Below are 18,285 nucleotides of genomic sequence, written 5' to 3' on the forward strand. Positions count from 1 at the left end.
AATCTGGTCAGAAGTGGTGTTGTGGACCACCACTTCTGAAACATTGCTTTTAAAAAGCCATTCCTCTGACTGATCTAATGGTCAAGTTTGAACTGCTAATATTAATATATAACATGACTGAAATCTAAGAATTTATTTAATGCTGCTTTTACCCACTCTATACTCCCCATACTTTCAGGTATAGAAGGAAAAATATTTGATCGGGGTAGCTGGCTGTGTTGGTCAGTGCTTCTTCATCTGTTATGTTTATGTGTGTCCTCTGACCAGTACTAACTCCAACTTTATTCAGTATTATTGCAGAAACATTAGAGCATTGACTTGTGCATCAGATATACACACTATTTATTATTTTGTCATTGTAAGTTATGTAGCTGGCTCACAATTAAAGCTTGCGTGCTTCCTGTCTCTTTATGTCCCCAATCCAACCTTGCGTGTTCGTACTCACAAAAAAAATGCTTGGGTTGTAAATGCATAAATTATTGAATGAAGCTTAGCTGAGTGTTAGTGTGTGCAGACCCTTACATATGTTTCTGTGCAGTTTTCAAAACTATGTCACACAGCTCATGCACCACTGCACCCATTTACTATTGCAGCATCCCTCCAATGTGCAGATCTGGAACACGGCAATTGAGAACGATCAAAACATACTCACAAGGCTTGACTCCACACAGAAACACACATATAACGCACACACACTTCCACTGATGCGTGGGTATTTGCACAAATGCTCTCATACAGTCTGTAGGCATAGAGTGTAGCTTTTGTTGTACGCAATCAATACAAGTGCACTGTTTTGTGACACACGTACACATATTACACACACACACAGACACAAGTGCAGTGTTGTGTGCAGTCAAGCTAAGTTTTTTGTTTCATTGCTCTAGTCTCCATTCAGTGCTGTCATGGTTCTGCTCTGATTTTTCTGTTATCCCTTGTAAAGGCTGTGTGGAACTCAGCTTTAGTGTTCTCAGATGATATGAACTTTGAAATAAGTGAATGGATGCAGGTCACTAACTGCTCACAGTGCACATAATATTGTTCACAGTTGCTGATTTATGAGCATGTCGGTAAAATGTGTTGATGATATTAGCTCTGTACAAAACCAAGGTGTTTAAGATGTGAGTCTGTTTAGTTCACTTGTTGTACACATTTTTTTTTTTTTTTAATTTTCAACTAAGGGTCATTTTTAAAGTATTTTTACATAATTGGTTAGGTTCCATCCATAGGTGCCTCACTGAAGTGTAGTAGTTGTTTTCTTTCTTTCTTTCTTCCTTTATGAAGCTCTCATTACAGGCTGTCGCTTGTGAGCAACAAAGTTGTAGATCTGTGTGCACTTCTACAAATCTCATTTTTCATCTTGTCCTGTCTTACGTCCTGCGGCACATTTTTATTATTGAAGCCCTAATTTTATTTGATGGCACAGCAGTTTTTTGGGAACAAACTGATGAATAATTCACCTCTGCAGGATAAACCACTAGCTAAAAAGGGGAGCTTCAACGTGCTTGACAAAAAGGAGATGTTACTGTAGTGGTTACACTGCTTCAGTAAATTCAACTTACTCTCTCATTTTACACTTCACAAAGCTGTCACCAGAATTTAAAAAAATTAAACACAGAATCCCCATTTAAAATCTTTATTTGTGGGTGTCGGCGGTAGCTGTGGAATGAGTTTTCCAATCATGTTGGGAATTTTACCCAGCAAGCTGAAGGTCACAAGTCCTACTCTCTAACCTCTAGTTTGCCACTACAGTGTACAGAGTATATAATCCGCAGTGTGTGAACAGCCCTGCTGTTTGTTTGCTCAATTTATTGGCATACGGTTGCGGCTCAGCCTTCAGAGGTCTGTCTTTGCTGTCCCCTACTTCAAAGCGATATTTGGTAATATGATTGCTGCTATACATATTTCATCAGCTTCTAAATATTGATGAAATATTGAGTAGTAGTGTAAGTTGCAGCAGAGGAGGTGAAATGCACTTGTCCTCCCTCTCGCTTTCCCTCTATCCTCTTTGATGGCTATTTTAGGTTAAATATGAGCCTTCTCATACATGCCACTGATAGCAGTTAACTTTTTTCTGAGCTAGTGTGTGTGTATATATATACATATGTATATGTGAGTGTGTGGCTGGGTTAACGTCATGCCAACTCTTCCCCACATGCATGACAGGTTTAATAACAAGCCTGTCATGTGGTTTGCACTGATATTAGAATATAGCATTTGCAAGATGAACTGTGCAGGTGTTTACAGTTGTTTTTTTAATTGACAATATTGTACTATCTAACCCTTTCAGTTGATGTCATAGAATTCTGTGGCAAGTTTTAGCATAGATTTAAACCATATTCTCCTCATTTCTTTTGTCCTTTGCCTCCTCCAAAGCCTTTTCATCCGATGGTAAACCTGGTGTGCAGCGCTGATCTGAGGATGTTCCTATGTGCCCTGTATGCCCCGGTGTGCACTAACTATGGCCGGATGTCCATGCCATGTCAATCTCTCTGTCAGCGGGCCAAGGATGAGTGCCATAAACTCATGGAGATATTTGGAGTAGCCTGGCCAGATGACATGGAGTGCAGCAGGTATGAATGTATTACATTTTAAATTAACTAAGTGCTTAAAAGTTTAAACAAAGTGTGTTGAAATGTCAAAGGTATATACAGCTGGTAATATTTTTTTTAGTTCATTTGCAGTATATGTTGTATATTTACACAACTGAAGTATGTGTTTTGAATATTCCTGTATACTTTTTTTGACTGTTACCTCTTGTTTTCTCTCCCATATGCCTTCATACTGCAGCCCCATGCTTACTCTTTATCTTCCTGCCTGTCTCACTTGTTTTTAAAATCTTTGAATGCAGCTCCCTGGCTGTTGTGTACAGTTTTACCTTATATGTTAATGTGTTATATGCTAGCACATGAGGTACATATATCTAAAACTCATGCAGTGAATCTTACCTTTGTTGTAAGCAGCTGTTTGTGCTGCAATTGAATTGTATTGTTTTTTCCAAATAGTAGTCGCTATTATTTAGTTAAATCCATAAAGGTCACTGAAAATTTGATGGCAGATAAAGCTGCATGGTCAGACATACTTTCTGTTTTGCAGGTTCCCAGATTGTGATGAACCCTATCCTCGTCAAGAGGACCTGCAAACCAGCTCTGAACCCACTGATGACTCATCCATGACCGTTCAGAGAGATTATGGTTTCTGGTGCCCCCGAGAGCTGAAGGTTGACCCAGACCTCGGTTACACTTTCATGGGCAGGAAAGACTGTTCTGCTCCGTGCCCCTCCATGTTCTTTAATCAGCAGGAGCTTACCTTCACTCGATACTTTATCGGAGTCGTCTCCATTGTGTGTCTGTCGGCAACACTCTTCACCTTCCTGACGTTCCTCATTGATGTTACAAGGTTGGAATGGCTGAATGTTGTCCATAATTTTATACAAATTCATTTAGTGTGATTTCTCCAAACACTTTCAATCTCAAACAATATCAGAGACTTTGTAAACATTTTCGAAAAGTCTGCAAAAACTGCCAAATGGAATGTGAAAATGAAAAAAATTGGACTTTTAAATTAATTGCACACATTTAAATTTAAAACACGTGGACAACGTGTTCTTTTATCTTCTTGATAGGTTCAGATACCCTGAGCGACCAATCATCTTCTACGCAGTGTGTTATGTCATGGTGTCACTAGTGTTTTTCCTGGGCTTCCTGTTGGAAGACAGGATTGCTTGCAACGCAGTCAGCCCTGCGCAGTTCAGGGCTTCAACCATAACACAGGGATCACACAACAAGGTAAGATTTTAGTTAATTTAATCTAGTATTGCTGCACTAAAATCACACATTCAGTCACATCTCATGATAATGATTAGGTTTCTTTCAGAATCCCATTGGATATACTGTTTCATCCACTGGGATTTTTCTTCTTTAATAAACATGATTTTACAGGGCTAAAAACTTTCAGAGAAATTGTGTTTTTGTATTTTGTCTAATATGTATCATTTTTGTCTGTTTTCTCATACAATTGATCAAAATACTTGAACATGCCTAACTTGTCACTGCACAAAATGTGGGTCTTATTAACTCGAATAAGCAGAACATGTTTATTAGACAGTACAACAAGCCTTTTACTGTTGTCAGGATTCATGTGTGCTCTCTGTTTTAACTGCAGTGCATTCATACTCTTAAACTGAAAATCTAATCAGGTCCGGTACTGCAAACAAAGTCATTGCAGAGCCTACAGATTTGCTGACTTCTGCCACAGATTAATTGATCAAAAGTCAATGCCCCCACTTTTCTCTCTCAGGCATGCACCCTGTTCTTCATGGTCCTGTACTTCTTCACCATGGCCGGCAGTGTGTGGTGGGTCATTCTGACAATCACTTGGTTCTTGGCCGCAGTGCCTAAATGGGGCAGCGAGGCCATTGAGAAGAAAGCCCTCCTCTTCCATGCCGTTGCCTGGGGCCTCCCAGGAGCCCTGACTGTCACCCTGTTGGCCCTGAACAAAATTGAGGGAGATGGGATCAGTGGAGTGTGTTTCATAGGGCTGTATGACATAGACACCCTGAGGTGGTTTGTTCTGGCACCGCTCTGCCTCAATGTGGCGGTAAGTACCGTCAGAAGATAAATGAGTGGGTGGCTGAATGAAAGAAGTGATGAGTGGGATGGATGGATGGTTGGATGGGTGAAAAGATTAATGGGTGGATGAAGTGATACAAGTGTGGAAGAGATGGATAGATCAGTAAATGATGGGTAGATGGTTGAACGTCTTTGGCATGTCTGCCTGTCAGTCATCTAGCTCTTTAAAAAATAATCATTCATTTTAATCTTATGAGATCCATCAACAAGTCTTAACTTCTCAATCTTCTTTCTTTCTTTAGGTTGGCGTCTCCCTGCTTTTAGTGGGCATTGTTGCTTTGAACCGTGTGCGTATGGAGATCCCGCTGGAGAAGGAAAACCAGACCAAACTAGTGAAGTTCATGATCCGAATGGGAGTGTTCTCTGTGCTCTACCTGGTCCCCTTGTTGACTGTGATCGGGTGCTACATGTATGAACACACCTACCGGAGCATTTGGGAGACGACATGGATGGAGGAGAACTGCAGGCGCTACCACATCCCCTGTCCATACAAGGTACAGAGAGAGGGACAGGTTGTTAAACCATGAGATAGTGCTGGACTTGCAAGATGAATTATGTGTCATTTTTTAAAAGGTGATATAATAATGTGATACTTCAGTAAGACACCACTGCTGCAAATATAAATAACTTTAAAAGTTAGCATCAGTTGTACTGTAACTGTATACTTGGATCATTTTCTAAATTGCACGGGTATCATGGGACAAATAAGCCTGTTGAGTAGCTCATCAACAACATTCTTCTTCCATCTGTCTGAAAACAGATGACTTCTCAGGGGCTGCCTGTCTTCTCAGTTGGCCACTGAAACAAATACACAGATACACTGACATGATATCCAGCTGTATTCTTGTCACGGCTCTGTGAATCTCACTCACTCAGACACAGTGTGGGTTGCCACACTGCCAAAGTTAGCTGGTGTAAAGTACTCAGGTGTTTACTCTTGAGGATACAGTGTCTGTCTTTCCTCTTTAAATCACTTGGAGAGCTTCTATCTTTAAGAGAGAGAGTGTAAAGTAGTGAACATACCAGGGCCAATAAGTGAACAAGATGTTTTCTTCCCAAATATTCCCAAATATAATTGCTGGTGGGAAATGAAACACAGTCATTAAGATGATCAGAAAGGTTGGGGACCATTCAACAGTTCAGTTAGCTTATATGAGCCCATTAGTTGTGAGAAATACTGTAATAATACCTGCAGGTAGCACGTTTTGCCAACATATGCTCAGATTTGTAAAAGTTGCTAAATTTTACAAGAATACAAGAAAAGACTGGGGGATGGAGAAGGAGAGATATAAAGAGCAGCCAAGATGATGTCTTTTAGAGCTGAAATAACTCAGTGACTAACAGTACAATACATGGGCAGCAGAAATGTTCCCTCACTGTAATGTCATGGGTGGCACTATTTTTTTTTTTTGTCAATAGAAGCAGGAAGTCCTTCGCCTCCTCTCTTGCCAGATTTTGATCCATTCATGTCAGCTCAAAACGGTCTATAAACCTTCGAAGGTAACAACAAAGTATAATTCCTGCAGCCACATCTCTGTGAAACACACAACAATAGACTCATGGAAGTCCCCTCAATTCCTCCCCAGGGCCATTAGCTCAACCAACTCATGCTTCATGATGACAAAAGGGAGATATGGCTTAGATCTCCTAATTATCACCTCATTTTACCCAAAATGATATCTCCAGTTTTACAGAAAGATGTTTTCAGACAACTGTAAAAAAGCAGTAAGTCAGAGTATAATTAGTGAGTTCACATGTTTTAAACATTGATCATAGTTGGTAGCAGACAATTATGGCAATCACTTCAAAGTTTCTCTTTCAGATAAGTTCCTGCCTTTGTTGTTAAATGTCCCATATCTAATCGGTTAACTTAATTACAGGAATGTTACCTCTAGAAGAAACTACGAAAAGAACACCCACCCGGGTGGTATCAGACTGAAATGATGATTTAATGATTAAAGACTGAGTTTGTTATAAGATAGAGAGCTGGCAGTTCGATGTGTGTGTCGCTGAGGGAGAAAGTATTTGTGGAGGAGGGGACCAGAGTGCAGTATGCATCATTAGCTCAGCTAATGCAGCTCTCTTAACCAACTCCACATAAAACTGCCATTTTTGTTTTGCTCTTTGTTTCTTTGTCTCTCAGCTGATTTTCACACACTTCCATCTTTCAGTCTCCCCCTTCAAGCCCTCTGCTCCGTCTCTCTCCCAGGGCTTGCTCAGTCATGCTCTGCTGCCTGTACTCTATGAGGGCTTTGTAGCGGTTATGAAGAGTGGTGGGAGTGTGGTGTTTTACTCAGTCTGGCACTAAATTAATAACCAGATAAATGCGCACAGGGCAGACACAAACATACTCCATTTCTCCCTGTCGCAAGTATACCGACAAGGCAATGAAAGAACTTCACACATGAAACATGTGAAACTTTTTCTTCAGAAGCATTTGTTTATGTTTCCATTCTCCATGATGTTACATCGGAGCACCGTTACAGTGGTTTCATAATGGAGAAGTGTCCGCTAATTTGTGACTGACACACTATATGAGCGGGTGGAGGCAGGTGCAGCAGCTTATGTTACTTGTTAGTGTATGTGCCCATGTCTGTAGCTGTGTGTGTCTGTGAGAGAGACCCCCTTTACGTCCTATTGTAGCTGTGGAATTTCAATATTGCTATTTGTTACTTGAGCTTTGCCCTAAGGCGGGGTTCTGCGTGCAAATGTTTGCGTGTGAGTGAGAGGGTACAATTTCATGTTTTTGGATAATTGAAGATTCCATGGGCATTGTTCAAGTGACTTTCTTTTTCTTTCTTTGTGTGTGTGTGTGTGTGTGTGTGTGCATTCGTGTGTGCGTGTGTTCATGGGTGGTAATTTACTGAAGGCCCAAGGCTTCTGGTTTTTACTAAGGACCTAAATCTGAGACGTTTAATCTCAGTCCGGGCAAGAGGGACTTAAGCTAATTAATACATACCAATTGTTCTGGTCCCTGCTTTGCTCAAAACCAAGAAACACCTAATCTTTCTAAAAGTCTTCCTCCCCTAGGACTCGCTACAGAAGATACCGTGACTGCCAAGATAGTATGTCAGTAGGATCTTTGCCAAGATTTCATCTTCATTTTAATGGCCAAAATACAGCTCCTGAAAAGCCATCTTAACTAAAAGTAATAGTCTGTTCACAAAACACTTCAGTGCGCATAATAGTTTCTTAAAGTTTAATTTTCAATCAATCAGAAAGTTGAAACCATGACTTGATGATGCACTACATATAAATAAACTGCACACTCTGAAGTTGCTTTCTGTTTATGTTTATAAACTCAGTGAAGTTCAGTTAAAGTTTCAAAGCATCAGCAGTGTTTTTGGACAAAATTTGGAGATTTGGGTTCAGTAAACTGAAAGAGCATCTTAAAACCTGCTCTAGTTACTATTTACTAAGACCTACTGTCAACTCCTGCCCTCTGCTGGGAGATGCATCACAGTTCAAGTCCATCTGTGAAGAAAGCAGTTGCTGTTCAGCCCAACTGCAGTTCAGCTGCCAGAGCAGCTGGGTTTTCCTGGGATCCCCTCTCCTCTTCCATCCTTCAAAATGACTGACGGGACTAAAAGACTTGTCAGTACTGAATACTTTCAGTCTGCTTAATGCGCAAGTACGTTTCAGTGCAGGACTCCAGACTGGGACCATTTTTTGAGAGTGTGCGAGTTAAAAATGTTGAATGCTCGCATTCGTGCGAGTGAATGATGATCGTTAAGCTGTTTTGTTGTTGCTTTAACCAGCACAGACAGCTACTGCGTTCACCATAGTGGTAGACACTATAACTTTAATTTCTTCCGTGGTTCTGTTAGTCTTTCCCTGCCTGGTGTGTAAAACGAGCTATTGAGCTGTAGTGCCTTCCTCCACCAAAACTGAGGAAAGAGGAGTTTGAGAGGTAGAAGTCCAAGTCTGACACACCTGATGATCAGAGTGTAGGTGCAGGCAGGACGATATTGAACCGGAGAGCTAGCTAATTACAATGGCTAGCTCACCGGTTCAATCACCAGATTCTCAACTTTTTGACAGTACAATAAGTTATCATTTGTAATGTCTGGTTCCATCAGGAAAATTAAATCAAATCTAATCATGATATTTCATCAAAATCACTTTGTCTCATTTAAAAATTTAGCCAAAATACACCATTTGGGTGAACCAACGTCTGTAAAAGAACTAAATATTTCTCCTCAGCAAAACTGAGAAGCCATCAGTGAGTCAATTTTATTTGGAGTATTGATCATCTAGAGTCACAATTTTTTTTTACTGTTAGTAACAACTGGAGCAAATGTTTACATACAAATATAATCATGGCAATGAATAAGAATGCAACTTTTTTTGCTTGTTCTTTATTATTTATGACATTACAAATTAGTTCTCTCTTCTGCTAGTCATGCTTGTGTTGTTTCCATAGAGCGCAGGACTTTATATTGCAGTGAAATTGAGCCCATAATGAGTAAACATGTGACAGAAGCAGTTTAGTATAATAAACTCTCTCGCTCCTCTGCATTTCAGTTAAATTAAAAAGCCTGTCTGTTTTTTTTTTTTTTTTTTTTTCTGTGTTCACTGGATGCTTGTGGAGTTAATCTTTCATATTTCTGTTATTCTTAGGTTGAGCAGACTGGCAGGCCACTCATGGTTTTGTTTCTGATCAAATACCTGATGATGTTGGTGGTGGGGATTCCCTCTGTCTTCTGGGTGGGCAGTAAGAAGACCTGTTTTGAATGGGCCAGCTTTCTGCATGGACGCAGACGCAAAGAGTAAGAAGAGAAACTTGATTTTTACTTGTTTTGAGTCCTGTATGCCGTCCTTGCACAGATTTTTTATTTTTTTTGTTAAGACACTGAACTAAACCAAGTTGTTTACAGCACATGTACTGCATATCAGTCTGTTTGATTTTTTTTAGAGACTTGTTAACTTTCATTTAATTTTACATGTGATATTTTTTTGCTCTTGTTTAACCAAGTGGCCATTTAATCTTTACTGTATTTGTCTGAATGGTTACATGGGTTTCCTCTGCACGTGTGACCTCTCACCCTCAATAACATTACATTAACCATCTCTCCCTGATCTTCTTCTGTTGTTCTGTTTCTGTCACCTCCCTATCTTTATCTTTACACTCCTCTGTGTACATCCCCACCGTCCCCTTTAACTATCGAATCTCCTCTTTCTCGATCTGCCCCATGTTACCCTTTTACCTGCAACTTCCCCTTGTCTCTTCTCCTTAATCCTCCCACTCTGCCCTCCCTCACCCATTTCTCAATGTAGCAGTGGGGTGAATGAGTCTCGCCAAGTGCTGCAAGAGCAACCAGACTTTGCCCAGTCTCTGCTGCGTGAACCCAACACTCCGATCATTAGAAAGTCCAGAGGGACATCCACTCAGGTAGGACTGCAAACACATAAGTAATATGTATAAGCATTACAAACAATCATTTTAATAAGGGAAGGCAGGAGTAGCATTGAAATTGATGGCTCTTGTAGCACTACTAGCTGGATCTCCAGGGAAGACGGTAACAATTTGACTTGATTGACCATGTAAAGTATGTGGATCGTTCGAGTAGTTGTAGAATTTATCTTTTTACTGGCTACACCTACAGTGCATGTACTGTTTAGGGCTGCAGCAAAACAAAACAGGGAGATTTCATTGTGGGACTGTTTCATTTATGTTTTTTGGATGTAGCATAGCATTGTAGCACACCAAGATTTTCATTTAGTTTGTTAAAAAATAAGTAAGCAAACATCTACAGACTACAGTGGAATCTGTAAAAGTCAAAGTTACTAAGCAACTGTCTGCTAATATAAGCAAATCAATGTCACCAGGGGGATTTAGACCTCAATGTTGAATCCCTGTTCAAAAAAGTGTCATTTCTAGTTCTTTTTTTGCAGTTAGTGTTATTTATGCGTTATAGTTATGTGTCTGACTTTTCATTCTTCTTTAGGGCACCTCCACCCATGCCTCCTCCACCCACTTGGCTGTTGTAGATGACCTTGACGAGCCGGTCAGGACTCACCAAGGACACCCCGCCTCTACCAGGAGTAAGGCCAGCAGCGTCCACAGCAAGGCCAGCTACCACGGCAGCCTGCGACGTTCCCGAGACGACAGGTACAACAGAAAATCCACAACGCTCCATCTGTCTTTCCCCCCTTGCTTCTCCTCTCTGTCTCATTTCTGTCTCCTCCTCCCTCAGGAGCGACACTATGGCTTACCGAGGTACGGAGGAGCGCAGTTTCCATGGCAGCATGCCACGTCTGGACCACCCGCTCTCCACACACAGCAGCCTCCATCAGATAGACGACCACTCAAGGCACAGCAGCCAGCGAGACGTGTCTGAAGCTCCGCCTACCCTCATCACCCACGGAACCACAGCAAGCGACAGCCGAGTCGCTGAGAACGACGGCACAAGCGCCTGAGAGGTGTCACAAACTCCACGTGAAAGTCTTCGTAGGGACGCTGCCTTTTAAAGGAAGGTTTGCCCTCAGCACATACACAGCTTTCTGTTTAGTGTGTGTTTGCTGTTCTGAAAAAAGGAGAATGTACCAGCGAGGGCTGCGGTGGGGATTTTTGGTGTTGGTTCCTTACTGGTCATTTGTGAGCAGTGCGGCTACATGCTGACACTGTTCAGTTCAGTCAGTGAAGTCAACTGATCCCTTGCAGATTCAGTTAAGTTTCACTGTAACCTGGACAAGTTTGTTTACTTCATTGTTGCAATTTAAATGGGGGTTTACTCCTGATTGCTCGACTCAGACAGATTGAGACAACATGAATACATCCACCATGTCCGACTTTTGGTGACATCACTTCAAGACATTAATCAGGGAAAGATGAGGAAATCTAGAACTAGCACTGGACAAGAAAAAGACACTGACAAAATGCCGAAAGAGAGGTTTGTGTATTTTAGATTGAACCTGTTTCCTGCAGGTCTGCTCCGTTTTATTTATTAGAGCAAGTGCAGGCTGGACAGCAGTTTGGTCTTGAGTGTTGCGTCATCCAAATGATGATGGTAGTTTTTTTCCAAATGGACCTACATGAATATTGTTGAATATGTGAACACTGCCGAGTACTGTCTTTGTAACAATCTTACTTGTTTCAGTCTCAACCATAGACTTGTTTATTTCCAACCTTTGTTTGTTCTGGACTGCAGCTCTTAATGATGTTTATCTTTGCGTGGCATCGGAGACTGACAAATACGGGCCTAGTGTGAAATTGTAGACCTCTGTGGTTTAGTGAAATATTTTTATACTGTGAATATTGTCTGTCTGCTGCTGAAAGCTTCATTGTGCGCGTGTGTGTGTATGTGTGAGAGAGAAAGTGGAAATGGAAACATCAGAGGTGACGATATGTTCTAAACTTTAATCCCTCCCTTGAGCTGAAGGAGGGAGCTGAAAGATGAAAACTCACGTAACCCGAATGTAAAAGGTTTGTCTGAGAGAAAGTGATTTAATACGGACACGGTGATGTGAAATGGTCTGGAATAATTTCTGTGCACTTACTTGCATGCATAGACATTAATTCCAGCTCAACTGAAAATAGTTTTAGCACTGACCCTTCTGCACAGAGACTTTAGCTCGGCAAAGAAAGACGAGGCAGCTTTAGAAACCAACAAGGTAACAGTTTACTCAGCCGCTGTATGTTCAAAGTTTTTTGCAAGAAAATCTTAAGATTAAACAGAATAGTCAGGTCAAAGTCTAAAATTTGCCTCACAGCTTTAAAATCTGTATAACATATATCAATATCACGCTCTGTTCACATTTGGAATAAGAGAACTGATAAATATCAAATGACAACAAGAGTATTGTAACAAAATCAGGTATCCATCACTGCATTCAAACCTCATGGCTGCATAGTAGTTTCAAAATGGAAACGGTGCTTCTGCTCTGACATTGTCACATTTCTTTGGGAGAGGAAATGCTTTTTTCTTGTGTGGTATTCACCCATGTACTTATACTGCTATTGTACAGGCTCAGTGATCATGTGTGTTTGTGTTCTTCAGACTTGGAACGCAAATTCTCCGACAGAGGTGCAAACATTTGGCAGGAGGGCTGAACGATTTGAGGAAAATGTATAAAGGAGAATTGATTTGCGATATAATTTTTTCAATTCAGTATTTAACTATAATACCAGGAGGATGGCATGAATTTTTACACTGAGTCAGATACCCATCATGACATATATCCTAATCTGCAGCCTTTAGGATTAACTAATTGAATTGTTCAATCAAATATTGTTGAATTATTCTTTCCTAATTAGTGCTTGAACTGTATAGAAAAAACATTCAGCCATTGTGTTTTTTATGTTTCCTGACATTTATTTTACGCTTTTTAAGTGAATCTTGCAAGAAGTGTGTATTGTAAATGTTTTTCTAAACTTTGTGTTTCGTTCTACAATCCCTCAAAGCCCAGTTAACCTACCTCGCCTGTAACCTCAGCCTTCTCTGTACCTGCGCACACATTACTGGGTGCTTTTTGGAAAGTTACAAAAAAAAGGCATAAAGTCCATCCATGCAATCACTTCAGTATAAATATCGGTGCTTATTTCTGAAGAATCTCAACTAGTTTGTAGTTTAACAGTAAAATATCTGTAGCTGGCTGTCTGTCGTCCCACAGTTGGCTTTGTATTTTTCCAGTCTACCTCCCCTCGGTTCAAGCTAACTCTGCCTTCCACTGCTGCCTCTCTCCTCTTGTCTGTTGTTATTTGTCTCCACTTTAGTTTCCCATGACCTTCTGTCAACTTGTCTGCCTGCATATCTGTTGTACATACTGTAGATTTTCTGTACTGTGTCATGACTAATCTGCCTCATATCTGCCTTCTGCCTCTCCTCCTGTTCATGTGCCCACGCTAATATTTTTTTGGACCTACAGCAACTGTCTGTACTCTTGCAAGTCGTGACTGCTTACAAACGTTAACCGTTGTGCTTTTTACCTCTGAATTGGACTTAACAAAGAGACATTCTGTGGTAGATGCTATATCGTTAAACTCAATACAATGAAAGAGGAACTGTCTCCTTTTTCAGCTGTTAGATATCTCATTCTTGTGAGATCATCAATATTAGTCCGTCACAGTGAGACATGACAAGAGCTCTCCTTGCTTCTTTGAAGTCATATTGTGATGCTGTTTCAAAGTCAACGACAGTAGCTTGAAAGTATGACACATTTTCAATGATGGTTCAAAAAGCGTAATAATATTGTGAATTTTGAAACTTGACTTGTATTTGCCTTTTAATTTATTTGCAGTTTGAAGCTGTACTTCTTGTACCTGCAGTCTAATAAATTTTTTTATAGACTTCACATTTTGTTTTATGTGATGACATTTGCAGACCGATTCTTGCTGACTGATGTTGCACCACTCCTGCAGGGGTCAGTTTAACAAAGACATTTTAGACTAGTTTGTACAGTTAGGTTAGTCTCATGCATGAAACAGTTTTAAAAAAGTAAACACTGACTTATTTTAAGCCTATACTGTACTTTCCAGTCTGACTTTGATCTGTTTCCTAGGAAACGCTCTGTGACAAAATGAAGGAAAACATGGTTCTTCACTTGTGGTTTACTGATAACATTCTGCATCAAACAATGAAAGGGACTTTGTAAGACTCACTGTGGCTGCAATTTCTTTCCTGCTCTGTTCTTTTTTTTTGTACTGTCACACTGCTTTTTTTGTTGTTTTTTTTAAGTTGGAGAAAAATCTACAGTTCAGAGCAAATGAAACCTAATTAAGACAGTAAATAACTAAACAGCTTTTTGCAGCAGATAAAATCAGACATCTGACTAAATTTTGTCTGATAAAATATAAATTAAAATCTGTTTTTGTGAAACCAGCCCCTGGAGATAGTGAGAGGTTCAGCCATCTAAATATCGTCTCTTTTACAGAAAAAAATAAACCTTTCAGAAATAAAACAAATGTCAAGTTACCTCCATTAAACATCAGGCAGAATAACTTACCACATCTGCAGTAATAAGGCGGAGGATTAAGTACTTGATATCTGAAAACTCTGAATGTGCACAAGTGCTATATGAGGCTACAAAGACCAAATAATTTTTGTGTAACTGATGTACGCTGTTACAGTTTCCCCAAGAAAACAAGTCCTAATCTTTAAATCCTGTATAAAAAGAAGTTTAAAGTATTCTCAGTCGAACCAGTTAACTAACCACATTTCTTAATCACATTTCACCAATTAAAGAATGATGTAGTTTCAGAGTGGAGCTCTTAGGAGCAGCACTAATTGAAATTAACCCTTATGAATGTGCTCTTCACTGGGAATGTCTGCAGTATTATAACAAAGAACGAACTGAGAAGTTTACCTTCTTAAACACTTTGTTAAAATCGATACGCAGTCAGTCAAGACCACACTCCTGATCGTTCTCGTTTCCGGCGGACGATGGCGGCTACGTCCTGTTTGAGAGTGGAGACGCTCTGCTCCAGCTGCTCTGAAAAATCTCTCAGCAGACGACTCTGCTCATCCACAAACAGTCGGAAGCCCAACAGGTCAGACTCCTCCTGAAAACACAGACACACACATATAACATCCAGCAGTTTATATGAAATCTAACTTAAACAGTCATCCTACATGTCTGCTACAAGAATAAAAACAGCCAGTAACTAAATTCTACTATGCATTTTTATACAACTCCAAACAGATATGACAGCAGGTGTCTCATTTCTATTTAACATCTTTCTGTCTGGTTTGTGGATGCCTCTTCTTCAGTTGATTTTGCTCTATTGAAAACCAGCTGAACGGTAAATCCTTGTATCAAACAGAAACAGAAAATAGAAACTAGCTTCTTATGCACACTTCTAAAGTTACGTTTTTCAATCTTGTCTGAAATGTCTTCACCACTCTGAACAAAAATCAAATCTTTCAATGATATTCCAAAAATGTAAATCCAAAGAAACATTCAAATAAAGCAATTAGTGAAACAGTCAGTTGTTACTGTAATCTCAGAGACTTTTCTTGAATGCCAGTCAGTTGTGTGTTTGATCGGGTCCAGTTCTCCGCAAATCCGCTGTTGCTTAACTGCTGTCGAGGATTTTGTATTAACAGAACCTCATTGTAGTAATACTCACTAACGCTATGGCTGCAGACAGACGTGGATACGTACACTGGGCCTGTGTCTGCGCAGGCGCTGCAGCTGACCCCTCACTGAGGTCATGCTGTGGTAGAAAACCTTCAGAGCTCGAGCAAACTCTGCATCACAGCTGGGACGCACTGACCGACTGCGCACACCTTCCACGCCTACAATGAGAAGGGAGGAAAGTGTGTGGTGGAGAGTAACTGTGCTGCAGTCAGCAAGTCAAACCACTGTTTTCTACTTGCTGAAATGGAAACAAGCTTGGAGTGTTTCAGTCACCGTTCCGGCCTGTGTTCAGTTGTTCTCTCAGACTGTGATTTTCTTTCCTCAATGACGCATTAACACTCTTTAGTTCTTCCAAGTCCTGTTGAAGAGCTCTCACTGAACAGCTGAGCTCTGCGGAGTCCACGGGCTGCAATACATACACACATTTATATACTGTATAAATATATATTTAAACAGTATTTGGCTTCTTGCGTTGTATCTTTGAATCAAATAACTGAACTGAAATTTGGAATTTCACATCACATGCAAAAGGAAAATAAATAAACAAAACATAAAATAATTGAAGTTTATTCTATGATTTTCAAGTTCTTCTCTGGCTACCAACCTAAATTTTGTTAAGTTAATGCAAAATGTATTAGATGTTTTTTTCTGTTAAAAATTGTCACTTTACGTTTCTGCAGGCGTAGAAATGGGTACGTTTTAAATCAATCCACAATTTTTCCTTGATGTGCTTTAACTCAAGGTTGACATTAAACTCACTGCAAGTTCCGTTGGAGCTGAATCATCGATGATGAAGATGCCCTCTGTGGTCATCCTCACTCCTTCCAGAGATGACATCAAGTGAGTGCATCCCTCTGAGAAGGAAAACCAGCACGAAGCAGCCGTTTTAAATGACACACTTTCAACTGATTTTTTACTTGTAGATTTATGCTCAAGTATGTAAACTGTTGTTAACTACCATCAATAGACTCAACAGTCTCAACGTATTTTCAAAATTACCTTCGAGTCCAACTGAGTCCCTCTCTACTTATCTCTGCAAGCATGACAAAAGCCATAACATGTCTGACTTTGGGCTGCTACAACAACATACATCACTTTAGAAGATAAAATGCACTGAGCTTGAGCTTTGTTCAATCATGCAACCATGTTTTCATTCGTACCTTGAAGGCCCCACAGCTCCAGCACCACAGCGCTGCTCTGCAGGTAGTCCAGCAGGCGTTGGGACGTGTGGAGGGAGGCGAAGTGGACCCTGTGATCCAGCAGAGGGTTGACGTTGTGCCACACAGCTGGAGTGTAGAGAGGCTGGCTGCAGTCAAATAACCTGAAACTAACAGAGAGAGGTGAGGCTTCACACTTCAAAATAATTCTGAACCTGGTTTCAACCAGTGTTCAGACTTCTGCTTGGAAAATTATTGCAAAATAGTCTATATTTTGACAGATAATACTACATTTGTCCACAGCACCACTGGAAACTGCCTGTTCCCTCTGGTGTCTAACTCTACTGTTGCATTGTTCCACTTTATATCTGTCTGATAAGACCGAAACAACAAAGGCCATTTGCCTCAACTGAAATCCATTTCCTGCATGTTTATTCTTCTGTGCAGCTCTCCATGTTCTAGACTGTATGTCACTGTGCTCTCAGACTCCAAACATGTGGCCCTCCATGCTCCTGCATGAAGCCTCACCCAATTTGGACCCCTCTGTTGCGAGCCTCTCTGATCCAGCGGAGGCCACAGCACTGATCCAGGACCAGCTGGAAGTCCAGACGTCGACCCAGTATCTCAGATGGGTCGATCAGGATGTCGTCCTCACCCAGAGGGCTGGAAGGAAGGAGGAGTGTTGAGGTACTGATAGATCTCTGTGGTGCTTATTAAAGTGTGTGTGTGTGCGTGTGCGTGCGTGCGTGTGCGTGTGCGTGTGTATGACATACAGTCCAGTGGAGGTGCAGGGGACCAGCTGTGCTTGTAGAATAGCCTCTTCTGTGCCCTCCGACCCCAGCACCTGTACATAGAGATCATGACTACATTAATCTGTGGTTTGACAGCAGTTTTAAGGGGAAATGCTACAGATTATCAGAGTAGATTTTTTAATTAATAGATCTGACCATGAAACTTCCACAGCTGATTACATACATAGCACATTACACATTTTCTGAATGTATGTTTTAATATGCACTATATGTGTCAAAAAATGTCAATACAGGTTGTAGACAGTTTCAAATATATTTTTTTTCAACTTGATGACATATTGAATCAAATGTTTTTACAGAGAGGATTTTGGATATCTTTTTTATCACTACATAAATAAGACAATACTGTCAAGAGTCAGAAAAAACATTTTAACCCCTCAGTAAAGTCCTTCACAATATATATATATTAGAATACAATCGGAAAGTTTGAGGTGTGTAAGTAGATACTGAAGTGGTTGTCGTTTAAAGTATGACAAGAAAATAATTTTGAGAAGACAGTCTTCAGTGAAAGCTTAAATGAAGCCTGTAGTGTCTGGCCTTAAGATGTGGATGCATGTGCGTTGAAGCAGTTTTTCTGCGTTTGTACCTCTAATTGCTCTTCCAGAGGGA

At 40.4% G+C, this 18,285-nt stretch overlaps 1 protein-coding gene across 2 annotated transcripts in view; it reads left to right on the forward strand.

Annotated features, from left to right (window-relative positions):
• The window catches only part of fzd3b (frizzled class receptor 3b), a 33,757-nt gene extending 19,835 nt beyond the window's left edge, over positions 1-13,922 (forward strand). For both annotated transcript variants that reach the window (XM_023286417.3, XM_055011411.1), the window contains exons 3-11: positions 2,374-2,570; positions 3,094-3,396; positions 3,623-3,785; positions 4,297-4,596; positions 4,871-5,122; positions 9,249-9,397; positions 9,906-10,020; positions 10,577-10,740; positions 10,826-13,922. In XM_023286417.3, coding sequence (XP_023142185.1) covers positions 2,374-2,570; positions 3,094-3,396; positions 3,623-3,785; positions 4,297-4,596; positions 4,871-5,122; positions 9,249-9,397; positions 9,906-10,020; positions 10,577-10,740; positions 10,826-11,048 — 1,866 coding nt within the window. In that variant the 3' untranslated portion in view covers positions 11,049-13,922. The remainder of the gene's footprint in view (positions 1-2,373; positions 2,571-3,093; positions 3,397-3,622; positions 3,786-4,296; positions 4,597-4,870; positions 5,123-9,248; positions 9,398-9,905; positions 10,021-10,576; positions 10,741-10,825) is intronic.
• Positions 13,923-18,285: the final 4,363 nt, after the last annotated feature.

Source organism: Amphiprion ocellaris, chromosome 1 (genome assembly GCF_022539595.1).
Source record: "Amphiprion ocellaris isolate individual 3 ecotype Okinawa chromosome 1, ASM2253959v1, whole genome shotgun sequence".
NCBI classification, from domain to species: domain Eukaryota; kingdom Metazoa; phylum Chordata; class Actinopteri; family Pomacentridae; genus Amphiprion; species Amphiprion ocellaris.